This window comes from Cebus imitator, unplaced genomic scaffold (genome assembly GCF_001604975.1).
Source record: "Cebus imitator isolate Cc_AM_T3 unplaced genomic scaffold, Cebus_imitator-1.0 Scaffold38, whole genome shotgun sequence".
In the NCBI taxonomy this organism is placed as follows: domain Eukaryota; kingdom Metazoa; phylum Chordata; class Mammalia; order Primates; family Cebidae; genus Cebus; species Cebus imitator.
The window spans coordinates 9,239,212-9,255,597 of NW_016107353.1; the positions used below are offsets into that span (position 1 = coordinate 9,239,212).

A 16,386-nucleotide genomic window follows, 5' to 3' on the forward strand; every position below is an offset into this window, starting at 1 on the left:
GACCAGGATGGTCTCGATCTCTTGACCTCGTGATCCACCCGCCTCGGCCTCCCAAAGTGCTGGGATTACAGGCTTGAGCCACGGCGCCCGGCTCTCAGTAAACACTTTTAAATCCAAAACGGTTTTAAATTAGTATTTCTGTGTCGTGAACTAGCCTCATTATTAAAGTCATAATACATAATAAAAAGGATCGGGTTTTTTTTTTTTAGAGACAGGGTCTCATTCTCCTACCCAGGCTAGAGTGTGCACTGGTACAATCACAGTTCACTATGACCTCAAACTCCTGGGTTCAAGCAATCCTTCTACCTCAGCTTCCCAAGTAGCTAGGACTACTGGTGCAGGCTACCACACCTGGCCAATTTTTAAATTTTTGTAGAGACAAGGACTTACTATTTGCCTACACTGGTCTCAAACTCCTAACCTCAGCTTCCCAAAGTGCTGGGATTACAGGTTTGAGCCACTGTGCCCGGCCAGAATCATGAATTTTTTAAAAAATTAAAATAGAACAAAATTATTTAACACTCAAAACTTACTACAAAGCTACACTAACTAATTAAGATAGTGTGGTACTGGTACAAGGATAGACATACAGAGCAATGGAACAGAATTGAGTCAAGAAGTGAAGCCATACCTCTATGGTAAATTGATCTGTAACAAGGGTACCAAGATTACTCAATGTGGAAAATCATTTTCAACAAATGATTCTAGGACAACTGGATATGTACATGTAAAAGAATGAAGTTTGAACCCTTAGCTCATACTACATGAAAATTTATCTCAAAATGGATCAAAGATTTAAATCTAAAAGCCAAACTCGACTGAGTGATGTGGCACATGCCTGTAATCCCAGAACTTTGGGAGGCCATGGTGGGTGGATTACTTGAGGCCAGGAGTTCAAGATCAGCCTGGCCAACATAGTGAAACCTTGTCTCTACTAAAAATACAAAAATTAGCCAGGTGTGGTGCTGGTGGGTACCTATAATCCCAGCTACTTGGGAGGCTGAGGCAAGAGAATCACTTCAGCCTGGGCAACAGAGCGAGACTCTGTCTCAAAAGAAAAAAACAAAAACAAAAAACAAACCAAAAAAAAAAACCACTAAACTCTCAACAGAAAGCATAGATATAAATCTTTGTTACCTTGGATTAAGCAATGGTTTCTTAGAGAGGACACTAAAAGCATAAGTAACCAATGAAAATATAAATAGGGGCCAGCAGTGGCTCATACCTGTAATCCCAGCACTTAGGGAGGCCGAGGTAGGTCGATCACCTGAGGTCAGGAGTTCAAGGCCAACCTGGCCAACATGGCAAAACTCCATCTCTACTAAAAATAAAAAATCATCTGGATGTGGTAGCACATGCCTGTAATCCCGGCTACTCAGGAGGCTGAGGCAGGAGAATTGCTTGAACCCAGAAGGCGGCAGTTGTAGTGAGCCAAGATCGCGCCACTGCACTCCAGCCTGGGCAACAGAGTGAGACTCCGCCTCAAAAAAAAAAAGTACAAAGCAACAAAAAGCAAATTCTGAAAATGCTATAAGAATAATATCCCCATCTTGTTCCCATGAGCCTTATTGAGACACTGCTGGATGATAAACTTCAGTCAACCAAAGAATGACTCTGCAAAAGTACCTGGGTCAACATTATATACATTTAACTGAAGAATTAAGACAAAAACAAATGGAAATGAGGTAAATAAAATAGAATATAAATATTATAGGCTATAACACTGTATAAATTCAAATAACATAAATTGAAAGAAGGGAGAAAGCAGGGAGAAGTATAATAAGCTTACTGATTACCTTGATGTAACAGCTGAGAGTCAGTGCATAGTCTCAAAGCTCAAGTAGTAGAAGTATAAGCATACATAATAGCAAAAATGTATATGCTATTTTAAATAAATATTACTGACTAAGATTGGGTGAAGGAGAAGAGAAAAGGGAAGAGAGAAGGATTAAAAAGAGTTTGACCTTTGGTCATAGAAGAGAATGAATGGTTACTATCAATACAGAACTAAGAATATTAAAGTAATAAGACTGAAATACAAACCTTCCTAAAAATCAGAACAACTGAAAACCAAAGAAAAGATACTACACAGTGAAAGACTTAACATTTATGTATATAAAAACAGAAAACATAAAATACAATGGCAGAACCACAACAAATTTTTGACATATGAATATAAATATGAATTCAACTCATATTAACAGAAAGAGATTTTCAAATTCACTCATAAAGCAAAACCTAACTCCATGCTATGTATCAGAGACACATCTAAATCAAAGTAAATTATAAAAGTTTGAGCTTTAAAACAAAAGGATTGGCAAAGATATGCAGGGCAAATATAAACAAAAATAAACCAAAAATTATTTTACCCAGCTCTTTCTGACTCCAGAACCTGAAGTTTTACTACAAACACTACAAATACTGTCCCCTGAGCTTCTGTAATATGCAGGGGCGTGTGCATGCATGATTACATATATTTTAAAATAAGTATCTAAAATAAATTATTCAATTAGAAACTATCTTTGAAATAAGACCAGATATCAAATCTGTAGTACCACCAGATTGCCGAGTTTAAAGCATTTACTAATATTTACCTTTAATTACTGCCACAGGGATGGAGAAGAAAAAAAAATTTTTCCTTTCATGATATATTTTCCATATAAAAATCAAAACACTGCACTGAAAACTCTTCTAGATTTATGTCAAGATCAGTTGTCAGCTGGGCGCAGTGGCTCATGCCTATAATCCCAGCACTTTGGGAGGCCAAGGTGGGTGGACCACTTATCAGGAGTTTGAGACCAGGTTGGCCAACATGGTGAAACCCCGTCTCTACTAAAAACACAAAAAATTAGCAGGGTGTGGTGGTGCACGCCTGTAATCCCAGCTACTTGGGAGGATTCTACAAGAGAATTGCTTGAACCCAGGAGGCAGAGATCACAGTGAGCCGAGATCGTGCCATTGCACTCCAGCCTAGGCGACAGTGAGACTTTGTCTCTCAAAAAAAAAAAAAAAAAAAAAAAAAAAAAAAAAAACAGTTGCCAACCTAACATCATGCAGTAACTCCTCACTCCGATGACAATCTGCTTTCAAGCACCCAAAACCAAAAATTCCAGTGGAGTTCTTACTCTCCATTATGAGTAGAGAGCCTTAAGGAAGTTGGATTTTATGAAATTTCCATTATACTATATTTCCACCGAAGCACCAAGTTTTTAACCTCTTGAAGAAATCTATAGCTACGATATTGCTTTCAGATGTTAAAGAGTTGTATCTTCAGAAAGAGATTTTATGCCTCAAAAGCAAAAGGGCATATGGGTGGTAAAATGCCCTTTTAATATCCATATATCTAGGAACATTATCTAAAGGTCAATATTAGCTCTTTAAATACAAAAATAAACTTGTGGCAACATCAATCCCATTAATGCTTCTGGGAAAGTAACTGTGAAACCTCTTTCAACATCAAAAACAAAAGGAGAAGGGATAACAGTACTACCCTGGTAAAATTATTGTGAGCATTAAGTGACTGAAGCACTTTGGTCACTGCCTGGTTTATTTTTCAATAAATCTTAGCTAATATCATCACCACGAAGATACAAATTGCATTTTTTTTTTCTTTTTTTGAGACAGAGTCTCACTCTGTCATCAGGCTGGAGTGCAGTGGCACAATCTTGGCTCACTGCAACCTCAGCCCCCCAGGTTCAAGCAATTCTTCTGCCTCAGCCTCCTGAGTGGCTGGGATTATAGGTGTGAGCCACCTTGCCTGGCCACAAACTGCATCTTTTAAATGTATTATAATTACTGAAGAATTCAAAGTCCTTTGAAGGAGCACTCCAGGCTGGGCAATAGAGTGAGACTATCTCAAGAAAATAAAAATAAAAAAGGATCATTAAAGAACTGGACACTTATTGAATACTCTGTGAGCATCAGATAACAAATTAGGCCCTAGGGTTATAAAGATCCATCCAGCGGGCACAGAGTAGGTAAGGATCTCACCCTACCAGTGAGAACAGATTTAAAGTTAAAGCTAGACCACTGACTCCCAGAAATTTCCAAAATCCCAGTGCTCTTTCCACTAGAACAATGCCTTTCAAATGTTGGCTGCACTCATAGTAAAAAATAAACTGTGCAGCACCATTCGGTATAAACCCATGCATTTCTGACATATTCTATTTAATTTTATTTCACATTCTTAAAATGTTCATCTTCACATACTAAATTGGTTTTATCACTCAAAGGTTAAAAGATATTGCTCTTGAAATACATTTTTGAAACTTTCTGTAGAAATTCAGAGTCAGAAGTAATTCCTAAAAATTAATTTTTTTCACACAATGAATTTGTATCCTTCCCCAAAAGCAAAACGCTATCAAATAATCAAATAACCCAGAAAGACATGGCAGCTGTCAGTTGGAGAGTAGGAGGTAACTACACCTCATCTCCATCAGCTCTCCCTAAAGCCTCCCCAAATCATGCTCAATTTAAGGAAAATAGTATTTGCTATACAAAAACAGCTTGGCAGCAAGTCCCCTGGCATCCAGCTCCCTTCCAGTCAGACTTTGACCTGTGACTCTCATCCTATATAAAAATAAAATTTCTGGAGTTTCTATTAACAATAACTATTTTTTAAGTATTCATGCACAGTCTTTTTTTTTTAACAGACAGGGTCTCTGTCACCCAGACTGGAGTACAGTGGCATGATCACAGCTCACTGTAACCTCGAACTCCTGAGCTTATGTGATTCTCCCACCTCAGCTTCCCAAGAGATTACAAGCATAAGCCACTGTGCCTGGCCGAGACTTTAATTAAATGTGCTTGGATAACAATTACTTTATTAAAATAAGTAAATTAAAATAAAAATAATCTATTTTAAATAAATAGAATACATTTTGTTTGATATGAAATCTCTCTCTAAAATTTGCCAATCGTCACTTAAACTGTGGAGGTGGGGGATACTGATTTACCCTAGATCCAAATAAAGCATGCAGAAGTGGATGATTAGTTAAGCTGGTATCTCTTTTCTCTTTTGGTTTCCCCTTGAAATATGAAGACAAAGGCAATATAAAATGGTTCCTCAACATATCTGTACAGCACTTCCCATTAAAGAAAATGTAAAAACAGACTGGGTGCAGTGGTTCATGCCTGTAATCCCAGCCCTTTGAAAGGCCGAGGTGGGTGGACCACAAGGTCAGGAGTTCGAGACCAGCCTGGCCAACATAGTGAAACCCCCACCTCTACTAAAAATACAAAAATTAGCTGGGCGTGGTGGCATGAGCCTGTAGTCACAGCTACTTGAGAGGCTGAGGCAGGAGAATCACTTGAACCCCAGAGGCGTAGGTTGCAGTGAGCAGAGACTGCGCCACTGCACTCCAGCCTGGACAACGGACTGAGACTCCATCTCAAAAAAAAAAAAAAAAAAAAAAAGAAATAAGAAAATGTGAAAGCAACAATCATTACTACTTTAGTAGCAAGCTGTGGGTGTACAAACCCCAATGTCTTCAGAGTACTTTTTAAAATGTGTAACTTAAAGTCAGAAATAGACCAGAAAATCCCTTTTTCATCTTCTGTGTCTACAGCCAGTTCCCCAGCTCTGAGAATGCAAACTAAAGTACAAGAATGTTCATTTAAGTTATTGGATTACCGGCCTCACCATTCCCCATCCAAGAAGCATGTGTGAATTTAAAGGGCTCATTTTTGTGATGTTTGTCTCAAGTTAAGAGACAGTTTAATAAAACTTTAATAAATCTTCCTGTCTTTCACAAAAGAAATCTGTTTAGAACTAAAGAAAGATTTTTTTTAATAAAGATAAAATTTAGTTTTCCTAAGAAAAGAAAACCATGCTTACTACATCAGCTTTGTCCAATAGCACTTGCTGTGATGACAGAAGTGTTCTGTATCTGCATTGTCCATACAGTAGCCACTAGCCACCTAGTACTGAGCACTTGAAATGTGGTTGGTGTGACTGAGGAGCTAAATTTTATTTCATTTTAATTAAATAGTGACACGTGCCTAGTGGCTACTACATGGGGCCATGTTGTATTATCAACATAAGTCCCCATCAGCAGAGCTGAATAATTCACTCATATTACAATGAATGTCATAATTTTGAATATATATACATATTATACCAATATACCCATATTCGATTTTTAGCTTCCTAATTAGTATTTAAGATTTCCTCGTAAGTGGTTTTTCAACAAATTTTGGCAATTTTTTTTCTAAAACATGAACATACTTAATCTGCTGAGCAAAATTCCTCTGGCAATATTCAATTTTCCATCTGTGAAACTTGGGCATAGGGAAAAAAAAAATTCTTCACAAGCCCACCCTCCTATTGATGTAAAGGGAAGAAGTGAAATATAACCTAAAGAAAAGCTAATATAACTACTGAGATTATTTTATGGGTATACCTGTTCATCAACCTCCGCTTAGATGTACTTTTTTAAACTCAGCTGAGGCTTTCAACCAAATTCACTCCTATATTTGTTTGACTTCTTGACTATTTTCTGTTATGACCAGACTATGACCAAGCCCTCTGAAATCAAGTATTCTACATCTAGGAAAACCTTTTAAAATATATACATTAAAATACTCTATATTTAAATGAGACAAACTGATCAAATTGTCAAAATGCAGTAGCCTAAAGAAAAGCAGATGCTTCAGAGAGACTAAAATATGCAGATCATGCCAAGACCACATTCCAAGCAGGTGGCAAAAGAAATTACAGTTTTATAGTCAGCAAGGAAGAGACACCCCAAGAAAATATGCTTAAAAATACATTGCAGTTATGCTATGGCCCCAGGATACATCAAGCAACACCACTGCACTCCTTCTAATCTCAAGGTCAATACCAAATTAATTTTACCTTCCCAGCATGCTAATGCTTAAATATACCATACACAAGCACAAACATTTCAGTAATTTCATTGTTAAGCAGAATGAACTTCTAGAACAGGTTTCTGAAAATACTATAAGCTAATTTAAAACAAGCAAACTTAAGTATACTGTACAAGAATAAAGCCACTAGTACCATATAGCATATATTTGAGAATACTCAAACTATACCAAGCCAAGCAATTCTAAGACAGCAGTGCAATTCAGGTAAGAATTCAGCACCATAGGCTGGAACTTCATTTTTTTCTCTACCAGTGCTATGGCTACCACCTAGTCCTAAAAAAGGGCCAGAAGCTCACCTACTATATCCAAAGAGCATTGGAATCTCAACAAGACAGACGACAATTAAATGGCACTGCCTGAAAGGAGAAAAGGCTTCATCTGGCGCAACTGAGAGCACTCAGACATAGCAAGAGTCTGTCAGACTCCATAAAAGCTGTATACTGTCAGTCCTTCTTTTGTGTGTGTGGATAAAATCTGCAGATGCAGCCTGGGCGGGAAAGAGGGAGACAGAATTTCAAATGGAGAACTGCCATACTGTGTGACCCTGACAGTACCCCTCCTCATTCTGCCAAGCTATGAACTACACCTCTACTGACCACAGCATCTGCATTATCTCTAAGGATGCCTATCAGGTAGAAATTTCTGTGCCAAAAGCCTCCACATCTGACAAGTGCTAAAAACCTCCATGATTTTTTAAATTATCTTAATTCTTAGGGGGGAAAATCAAATAAATACAATAAGTGATTCATAATTTTCACAGCAAGGGCCTAAGTTCTCAAAGCATATAAGGTCTAGCTCAGAAAATAAACACCACTTCTCATTTAGTTCTATAAAAGTCCACTACAGAATAGTGTTACTCTTGCTTCCCAAAATGCAATTTAAAGGTGGAAATCACAATCTATTTAAAGACACTCAGAAGATCAATTAGCTTAACAAAGTTAACTTAATTTTTTGTATTTAATACTCTCAGATTTATGAGATAAAATATAGATTCTAGCAAACAAAAGAAACATACGTAAAATAAAGCCATTTTTGCTTTCTTTTCAAATTGCTAACAGTGCAATAGCACATCAAATGAAGAAACTTATTAAACTATCTTAGCACAAATATGGCTGCATCATTTTTCTAAATTTCCAGTGTTTACGGGCATCTTCCATGAAATAGATGAAATATCTTACATTTTCACTTTATAAGCTCTCGAGTCCTATACAATGCTCTCCTTTTCCTCTACCAGAGTTTTTGCAGACCAGTTTTAATAAATGTATCTCAATCCACAATAAAAACATTATCTAAGAAATTTATCAATATATATTATACTTCTGTAAACATCAGTCTTTCTGAGATTCTGAAAAGAAACCCAATAAAACTGTTTTCTTTTAATTTTTTTTAATAGTGAAGACATGAAAGCATCCTCAACCCAAAGTGTAATGTAATATTTAATCACGGCTCCTGACAAATTTTGTCTTATGCATTAAACAAAAGTGTTCTCACTCTTACCTGTATATCCAGCATACCATCCCCAGGAAGCCACCATTCCTAAAAGCCATTTATACATGATTCCTTCGATATACCAGAACCGCTTACTGTCCAGCACGCGAAGGGGCTGAAGTATAATTATATAGCAGATATAGGATGGAATAGCAACCAGGTTGTTGGCGACCATGAAGGCAAACCTCATCAGTGCTTTCACCAAGAGCCAGCCCAGCCATGGAGCTTCTTCCAAAGTCATAGCCATTCTCACATTGGAGTCCGTCTTGTCTTTCTGGGGTAAAAGAAAAATTAACTTAAAAAGGAAAATGGATTAAACACATCTAAACAGTCACCAACATGGAAATCGCCCCTAGCACAAAATACAAAGCGAGGGTCGAAGCTTCTGGGTGTTGTAGTACCTCGGTGATCTCTCGGGAGAAATTCCAGAGGGGGGACAGAGAGCGAGGGAGGAGGAGCCGCACAAGGTCAAGGGAGCTGTTAACCGAGGCACTGGGTATGTCACAATATATTTAGCAAATGATAACACAATTCCCATTCAGTAACCGGCAGCCGTCCCCGCACCGCGTCTCACTGCAGTCGTCTATGTGGACTCAGAAAAATAGATCCACGCGCTTCATACACCCTCAGGATCTCCAAACTGCAGACACGAGTGACACAACCGAAACAGGGTCCTGTCGATCAGATTTCCCAGATACTGAGGACCTCAGTCCCCTCACCACCACCATTCCTGCAAACTGATGCATTCCTTTAAAAGGTCTCTGGTGCCAGCGAAGAGTTACCCTCAAAATTTTCATTTGCAGCAATAGGGTTTTTGTTTTCCTTTTTTTTTTTTAAGAAAAAAAAAAAATAGGGGGCCCAGAAAAAAAAAAAGCTTAAAAGGTGAGAGGAAGAAAGTAGGGGTTATAAAGCGAAAAAGAGGAAGGATAGGAGAAGGGGGAGGGGAGCAAAAGGCAAAAAGAGGTAAAAGCCAAGGAGCCGGGGATGAAGAGAATGAGATCTCCGACCAGAGGGCAGGGAAGCGGGGGATGATGAAAGCAGCAGAGAAGAGGAGGCTACCGTAGCGCGGGGGACCGGTAGAGCCGGCAGCGGTTTCCGCGGATGTGGAGGGGTCGTGGCGGCGGGCACGGCCCGCGCGCCGGGCTCACCTCGGCGGGCGCGGACGGCGGGCTGCTGCGGAGCGCCGGGGCGGGTGTCCCCCGCCGAGGGGTCGCGGTCATGGACGCGGAGGCGGCCCAGGCGGCCCGAGGCGCGGCGTGAGCGGGCGCGCGGGCGCCCTACTCCCCTCGCGGCTCCCTGCGGACAGAGGGACGGGGAGACTCAAAGGCCGGACCTGTCACCGGGGCGGGTCCCGGGTAGGCGGGCGGATGCCCCGCGCCCCCACCTCCTCCCCGGGGCCTACCGCGCCCTCGTCCCTCAGACCGCCGCCGCCTCCTCGGGCCACGCGACGACGACACCCCTTCCCCACCCCCAGCGCCTCCCCAGGCCCGGTTCCGCTGCCGCTCGCGGGCCTGCGACCGCTGAGCTGGGGGTTACCTCGGGCTGGCCGGGCCCCGGCCGGGGCTTTGGAAGCCTGAGGAGCCGGAAGAATGCATGGCCGGCGGCGAGGCCGCGGAATAAGGTGGCGGCGGGGCCCTAGCCCGGCTCCGGCTGTGGCACGGCTCGCGCCTGGTCCCCAGCGGCGCCGACACTCGGTCCCCAAGGGCCCGGCCGCGTTCGCCCAGGCTGGCGGGGAGGGGCGGCGGGAGGAAGCGGCGGGAGTCGGGACTGCGGCGGAGCCGCCCCCACAGCGCCCTCTAAGGAAAGCGCGGTCGCTGCCGCCTGGCCCGCGCGCCCCGCCTGGCCCTGGCCTCAGACCCGTTCGCCTGCGAGTCGGGACCCTCGGCGCTAACTGGACGCTCGGCCAGGACCTCGGTGAGTACAGAACATACCGAGGGAAAGGGCGGCGCGGAAAGGCCTAGGATTGAACCCACCCTCACACCCCAGGAGTGCTTTGGTGCAGTTGAGAGCCCCTTTTCAGCCAACACGGCCGCCTCTCATTGTTAGGGCTCTCTGCCCAAGCTAGGAACCTGTCTCCTGGAAGACTAAATGTCCTCTTTTCATTCTTAATGAAACACAGTTGCACTAATGGCTTTTCTTCTTAACCTCTGGAGAGTATTATTGTCTAGTGTTTTAAATTCATTCTTTTTAGTGTCAAAAGACTTGTTTCAGGAAAGCAGTTGGAACATTAATGGCAATTCCACTTTCCCATTTATCGCCCCTCCCCCCACCACCCGTCCAAGAAATTCAGTGGGAATGAATGGTCTACACAGAGAAACTGAAATCTGGTTAGTCAAGAAGGAAAAAATAGCCAAGTGCCTGGCATTAAGTAAATATTCACTCCCCCCCCCCCAAAAAATGAAAACAAAACAAAACACAAACGGTGGCCATGAGAACTTCTAGACAGGTACCTGTCACTGCATTCTGACTCAAAGGCTGGACCACCTGAAGGAAAATAGGGAAATAGTCCATTGACCTACCGACTTGAACGTTCTTAAATGATCTACCTAAATTTTAGTTTTTAAAAACCCTGTATATAAAACCTTATGTCAGTTAATCTCATTTGTAAATGGAGGGGATAGGGGTACGGCAGATTTTACACTCCCTAGGGAACTGGCATATTTGAATCAGAATGCCACCTATTCTGCCTACTTTGAAAATATTCATCACAGAGTTTGCTCTGAACTCTCAGCTTTCTCTAATTTCAGTTCCTCTTAGGTCCACAGGTGAAGGAAAGATATGCCCCATTCTATTCCTTGCATTCTCTCTTAGTTGACAAGGGTAGTAAGATCTTTAAATAAATCTCATGAGAGTGATAATATATGTACTTTAGAATATTGTTCAAAATATGTAATTATATTCTTAAGTAAGATAGGTGAGGCACATACTTATTTCCAGAATCAAGAATAAACTCTAAGGATTCCATTTGGTCCATCCCATTCAGCTTTCTCACCTGCTCAGTAAACGTTGGCTGACACCTGGAGAGAGATAACCTACAATTGGATTTACACATGATTCCTCGATCAGAGACGATCTGCCAGAGGACTAGACACAGCAGCACCTGGTGAAATGAAATTTAGTACCAGGCCCAGAATTCATTTGCAGGCTCAGAAAATAGCCAGAGGTTAGGCAGGACCTCTGGCTCTTTAGTATACAAAAACAGCACTTGCGGGGTCTACCAAAGAAACACATTCTTAGGCATCATACATTTTAATACTCTAGGTCCAGTGGACCTGGGAACCTGCTTTTTAAAAAGTATCATAAGTGGTTCTGATGCAGGTAGTATGCAGACCTTGCTTTAAGAAAACTTGACCTGGGGGTACTCTGAGATGATCACATTCTTTTCTAGTCCCTTCATAATTTTAAATTATTTGATCATATCTGTTCTCATGTGTGTTAGCCAGGGCTGCCATAACAAAGTACTTGTAAACTGGGTGGCTTAAACAACAGAAACTTATTTTCTCAAAGTTCTGAAGGCCAAAGTCAGAGAGCAAAGTGTGGGCAGGTCTGGTTTCTTCTGAGGCCTATCTCGTTGGCTTGCTGATCACCACCTCCCATTTGGTGTTCACTGCAAAGTTCTGCCATTTCAGTATCTCCTCAAGGAAGGAGTAGGGAGAACCTAATCTCAATCTTTCAGATGTCTTCCTATTAATTGCCTACAACCTCATTAGACTTTTCTTGAAGCTCAACAAACAGTACAACACATTATGTTCCAGGTATAGATACCCCTGGTTTTGTGCCAAGGGTGTAGGAGAGTGGTAATCTTCTTAACCTTCTGACCAAAATATCACATTCAGTTTCAAGATAATTCAGCTCCTATAATAGATGAGAAACTGTTTGGGCTGACTTCTTCAGGGAACAATTTCAGATGACACATTTATTTCTTGCATTTCAAAGTTCATTTTAGTTAGTTGTACCTTCCTCTTGTCTATACTACAAATTTTTTGCCCTGCTTCCTTTTAACCACTTAGGAAGCCTCCTGAGATTTTTCCATTAGCTTAATTTACTGCACCATGGACAGAGAGATGTATGAATTCTCTGAATGACTTTAGCAGGAAGGTTGGAACAGCCAGTTATCCAGGGTAGACCGGTCTGTAGAAAACAAGGAACTTCTTCAATGACTAGTTAGTTTCTAGTCCCCTATCCTGCTACCTTAGAGCCATCTTTATCAAAACACAAACATGAAGCCAACAATTTCAACACCCCTACAGAGAAAAGAGGGAAACAAACAGAGTCCACCCATACGTTATTGTTTCTGTTTTAAAAACCCACCTTTGAACCACAAGAGAATGGTCCTTTGAAAGAGAAAGAGGATTTCTTACATTGCTTGGAATCTCCACTCATTTGAAAACAATCTAACCATATAACCTTGAAAGGATTAATTCCACCCATCTGGTCCACATACACAGAACAAATTAGGTTATAACCAGGGAGAGGTTCCCTTGAGCAGAAGAGTACTCCCTGGGCCCTCTCTTTTTCCTAGCAGCAATTATAAAAACATTTTGCCTGCCTGTGTTGGTTTCTGAACTAAAGCTCCAATGAACTATTTCCTCTCTAGGGAGAAACCCTACCAGCAATAGCCTTCAATGACTTGGCACAGCACCCCCTGCCCCCGCCACACACACATTAGTAGGAAACAGTTGCAAGCTTGAAATCAACAGCCTGAGAGAGTCATGCATTCTGACTGCTGTCAGCTTTAACTTCAAACAAAAAATGGAACTATATATGGGTGTTCTCTTCTATATTCATGTCAGTAATTATTTTATGTAAAATGTTCTAGGGCTTATAACCTTAAAATTTTTTAGACAGGGTGAGCCAAATCATCCAGACTTGGCAGGCGTGGTAACTCACCCCTGTAATCCCAGCACTTTGGGGGACTGAGACAGGCAGATCACTTGAGGTCTGGAGTTCAAGACCAACCTGGCCAACATGGTGAAACCCCGTCTCTACTAAAAATACAAAAATTAGATGGGTGTGGTGGCACCCACCTGTAGTCTCAGCTACTTGAGAGGTTGAGGCAGGAGAATCACTTGATCCTGGGAGGTGGAGGTTGCAGTGAGCCTAGATTGTGCCGCTGCATTTCAGCCTGGGTGACAGAGTGTGACTCTGTTTCAAAGAAAACACAGAAACAAATCATCCAGACTTGACTGCAACTCTCTTTAAGCCATTTCAGCAACTCTTTTTATTAACACAATTGGCCCTAAACAATACCGTGAAGTAAACAACTGTGTCTCCTCCAGGCTTCTCTCCTGTTCAGCTAGCTTCTCTTTTCCCTTCTTAAGACTAAAATCATCCCTAGTTTCCAAAGGGTCCTGAAGACCTCCCTCTGCTCCCCAAACAGATAATACTCTAAGCTAGAACCTTCTTTCTCACCTGTCCAATGTTGTGTTTTCTTGGCTCAGTCCTTATCTCCCATGCCTGGTGTGGTCAACTAATCCATGACAAGGTGCTTATGGGTAAAAAATGGAAGAGAGAATTCTCTTCCTAAAGCACTAGTATTTTATAAAGAAACTCCTAAAATCCCCAAAGCCTTAAATATTTCTGCTGGCAGATTCTCAGGTATTGTAATGGATGAATATATTTGTAAGATGTTTTGGAGAAGGATATTTTGGCAAGTTCCTTTATTCACAGAACCTACAAAATCACATAGTACACCTATGAATAAGACAAGTTCAGATTTAAACTTGTATTTTTGTAACATAAGATTCAAAATAATGACATGTTATTGCTGATTATGTTAAAATAATAATAATCACTGGCAATTATTGATCACTTTCAACAATCCAGGCCATGTTCTTGGTGCTTTACATACATTAATTCATTTAATTTTCACAATGACTTTTTTTTTTTTTTTTTTTTTTTGACAGGGTCTCACTCTGTCTCCCATACTGGAGTGTCCTGGCCTGGTCTCTGCCTCACTGCAACCTCCACCTCCCATACTCAAGCATTCCTTCCACCTCAGCCTCCCAAGTAGCTGGGACTACAGACGCATGTCACCACAGCCAGCTAATTTTTTTTATTATTTTTTGTAGAAACAGGCTGGTTTTGCCATGTTGCCCAGACTGGTCTTGAACACCTAACTCAGGCGATCCACCTGCCTTTTTCTCCCAAAGTTCTGGGATTACAGGCATGAGCCACTGCGCCTAGCCCACAACAACCTTTAAAGGACCGTATTGTTACCCACATTGTATAAATGGGGAGGTTAAGTGATTTGCCCTGATTTCTACCCTTTTTCCTCTGTCCTCACCTCCATCTCCAGGAGGCCACTGAATCTCACATCTCAAGCTTTCTTTCATGTTATAACTTTAAGACCTATCATTGACAGCAAGCTCCTAACCTCTTCTGGAACCTTTTATCTCCTAAATACCTAAGTTTCTGGGTTCCCCCAACAAATTTTAAAAAAAATAATTGGAACATCTTTGTTCTAATGTTGAGATGGTGTAATTTAGTGATATTTGACAAGAGAAAGGAATTTTTCTGTAGAAAAGGAAGACAGGGATGGGATGTGGTGGCTCATGCCTATAATCCCAGCACTTTGAAAGGCTGAGGTGGGCAGATCACTTGAGACCAGGAGTTCAAGACCAGCTTGGGCAACATGGTGAACCCTGTCTCTACTAAAAATTTAAAAATTAGCCAGATGTGGTCACACATGCCTGTAATCCCAGCTACTCAGAAGGCTGAGGCATGAGAATTGCTTGAACCTGGGAGGCGACGGTTCCAGTGAGCCAAGATTGTGCCATTGTGCTCCAGCCTGGGTGACAAAGCAAGACTCTGTCAAAAATGAAAGATGGACTGACGGATGGATGGATGGATGGAAGGAAGGAAGTGAAAAAGGAATGAAGGAAAGAGAAAGAGAGGAAGGAAGGAAGGAACACAGAATAATTCCACTTATGAATGAGGAAAATAAAGTGTGGAAAAATTATGCAACTTGTTCATCATAGAGTAGATCAGAAATCTAGTTGGTGTGGTATCAAGGTGACCAGATCAGACTGGCTTACCCAGGACTTCTTCTATAATTTCGTATTGAAAGTCCTGTGTCCTAGGAAATTCCTCGGTCCTGGCAAATGGTTGGTAGCTCTATATGTGGTCTCCTGATTCCTGGGTCCCCATACAGTCCCTTAGGTTACGGAGATCCAGCCTCCCTGCTCCCCTCCCTCCCTACTTTTCGATCTGCTATACTTACTCCCTAATGATCTGATACATCAGAAGTTAACAAGACATTCAGGGTTGATAGTGGTGTTTAATGTTTCCTCTAAAACATATTAGTTGCCCTTACCTGGGTTAAATTTCCCTCTCTTACCCAAGTCTTCTGTAGTGTAGCTTGGCTCTTTCCATGCTTTGCATCACATCAGCTTAAATCATAAGGGATGTGAGAAGAACTTTTCACTCTGTTCCTACTCCAACTGTATGTTTAAGATTAATTTATCATTTTGGAACTGAGCCTATTGACTAATACTCTGTTGTAATGAAAGTCATGCCACCTTTCATTTCTCCAACGCTTTTCAGTTGACAGAGTTCTTTGACACACGCGTTTGCATGCATGCACACACACACACACACACACACACACACACACAATCTTGTTAGATGCTTTCAATAACCCCCTTAAGTAGGCAGGTACTTACTGGTTGAAAGAAATAAGAATAAAGTTAAGGAAAGATTTTCGCTTGAAATGTCTTCAAGAAATATTTTATGAAACACAATTTAAAATATTTTGTTTATCTTAGATTTTATCTTCAAATCATATACTGAAGTAGAGATCAGAATTATTTGAAATCAGCTGCTGGCAAGCCTACAGCCATGAGAAATCCCAAAGTGGGGCTGGGGGATGTTCTTCTGTTCTGAGTGCTATGAATCAAACAAAGCCATGGGCAGAAGAGTGATACTAAAATGCTGCGGCTTTATGTGTGGGATTTTTTAAAATTTAGAACCATTTAAGTTATATATTTTTTATTTTTTATTTTTTTTTTT

General features: G+C 41.2%; 2 protein-coding genes across 6 annotated transcripts in view; one reads left to right on the forward strand and one right to left on the reverse strand.

Moving 5' to 3' along the window:
- The window catches only part of LPGAT1 (lysophosphatidylglycerol acyltransferase 1), an 82,480-nt gene extending 72,368 nt beyond the window's left edge, over window positions 1–10,112 (reverse strand). The window contains exons 1-3 of one of the 4 annotated variants that reach the window (XM_017525599.2): window positions 9,913–10,098; window positions 9,525–9,672; window positions 8,386–8,650 (exon numbers count right to left, since the gene is read on the reverse strand). In XM_017525599.2, coding sequence (XP_017381088.1) covers window positions 8,386–8,650; window positions 9,525–9,596 — 337 coding nt within the window. In that variant the 5' untranslated portion in view covers window positions 9,597–9,672; window positions 9,913–10,098. Of the gene's footprint in view, window positions 1–8,385; window positions 8,651–8,777; window positions 9,673–9,912 lie in introns of those variants that run through there. The other 3 variants (XM_017525601.1, XM_017525602.2, XM_037737404.1) reach the window with 3 other exon arrangements.
- Window positions 9,929–16,386, forward strand: part of LOC119470706 — an 83,570-nt gene continuing 77,112 nt past the window's right edge. For both annotated transcript variants that reach the window (XR_005199676.1, XM_037737405.1), the window contains exon 1: window positions 9,929–10,290. Coding sequence is in view for 1 of the 2 variants with exons in the window: in XM_037737405.1 (XP_037593333.1) it covers window positions 9,966–10,290 (325 nt within the window). In the remaining variant the exon portion in view is untranslated. The remainder of the gene's footprint in view (window positions 10,291–16,386) is intronic.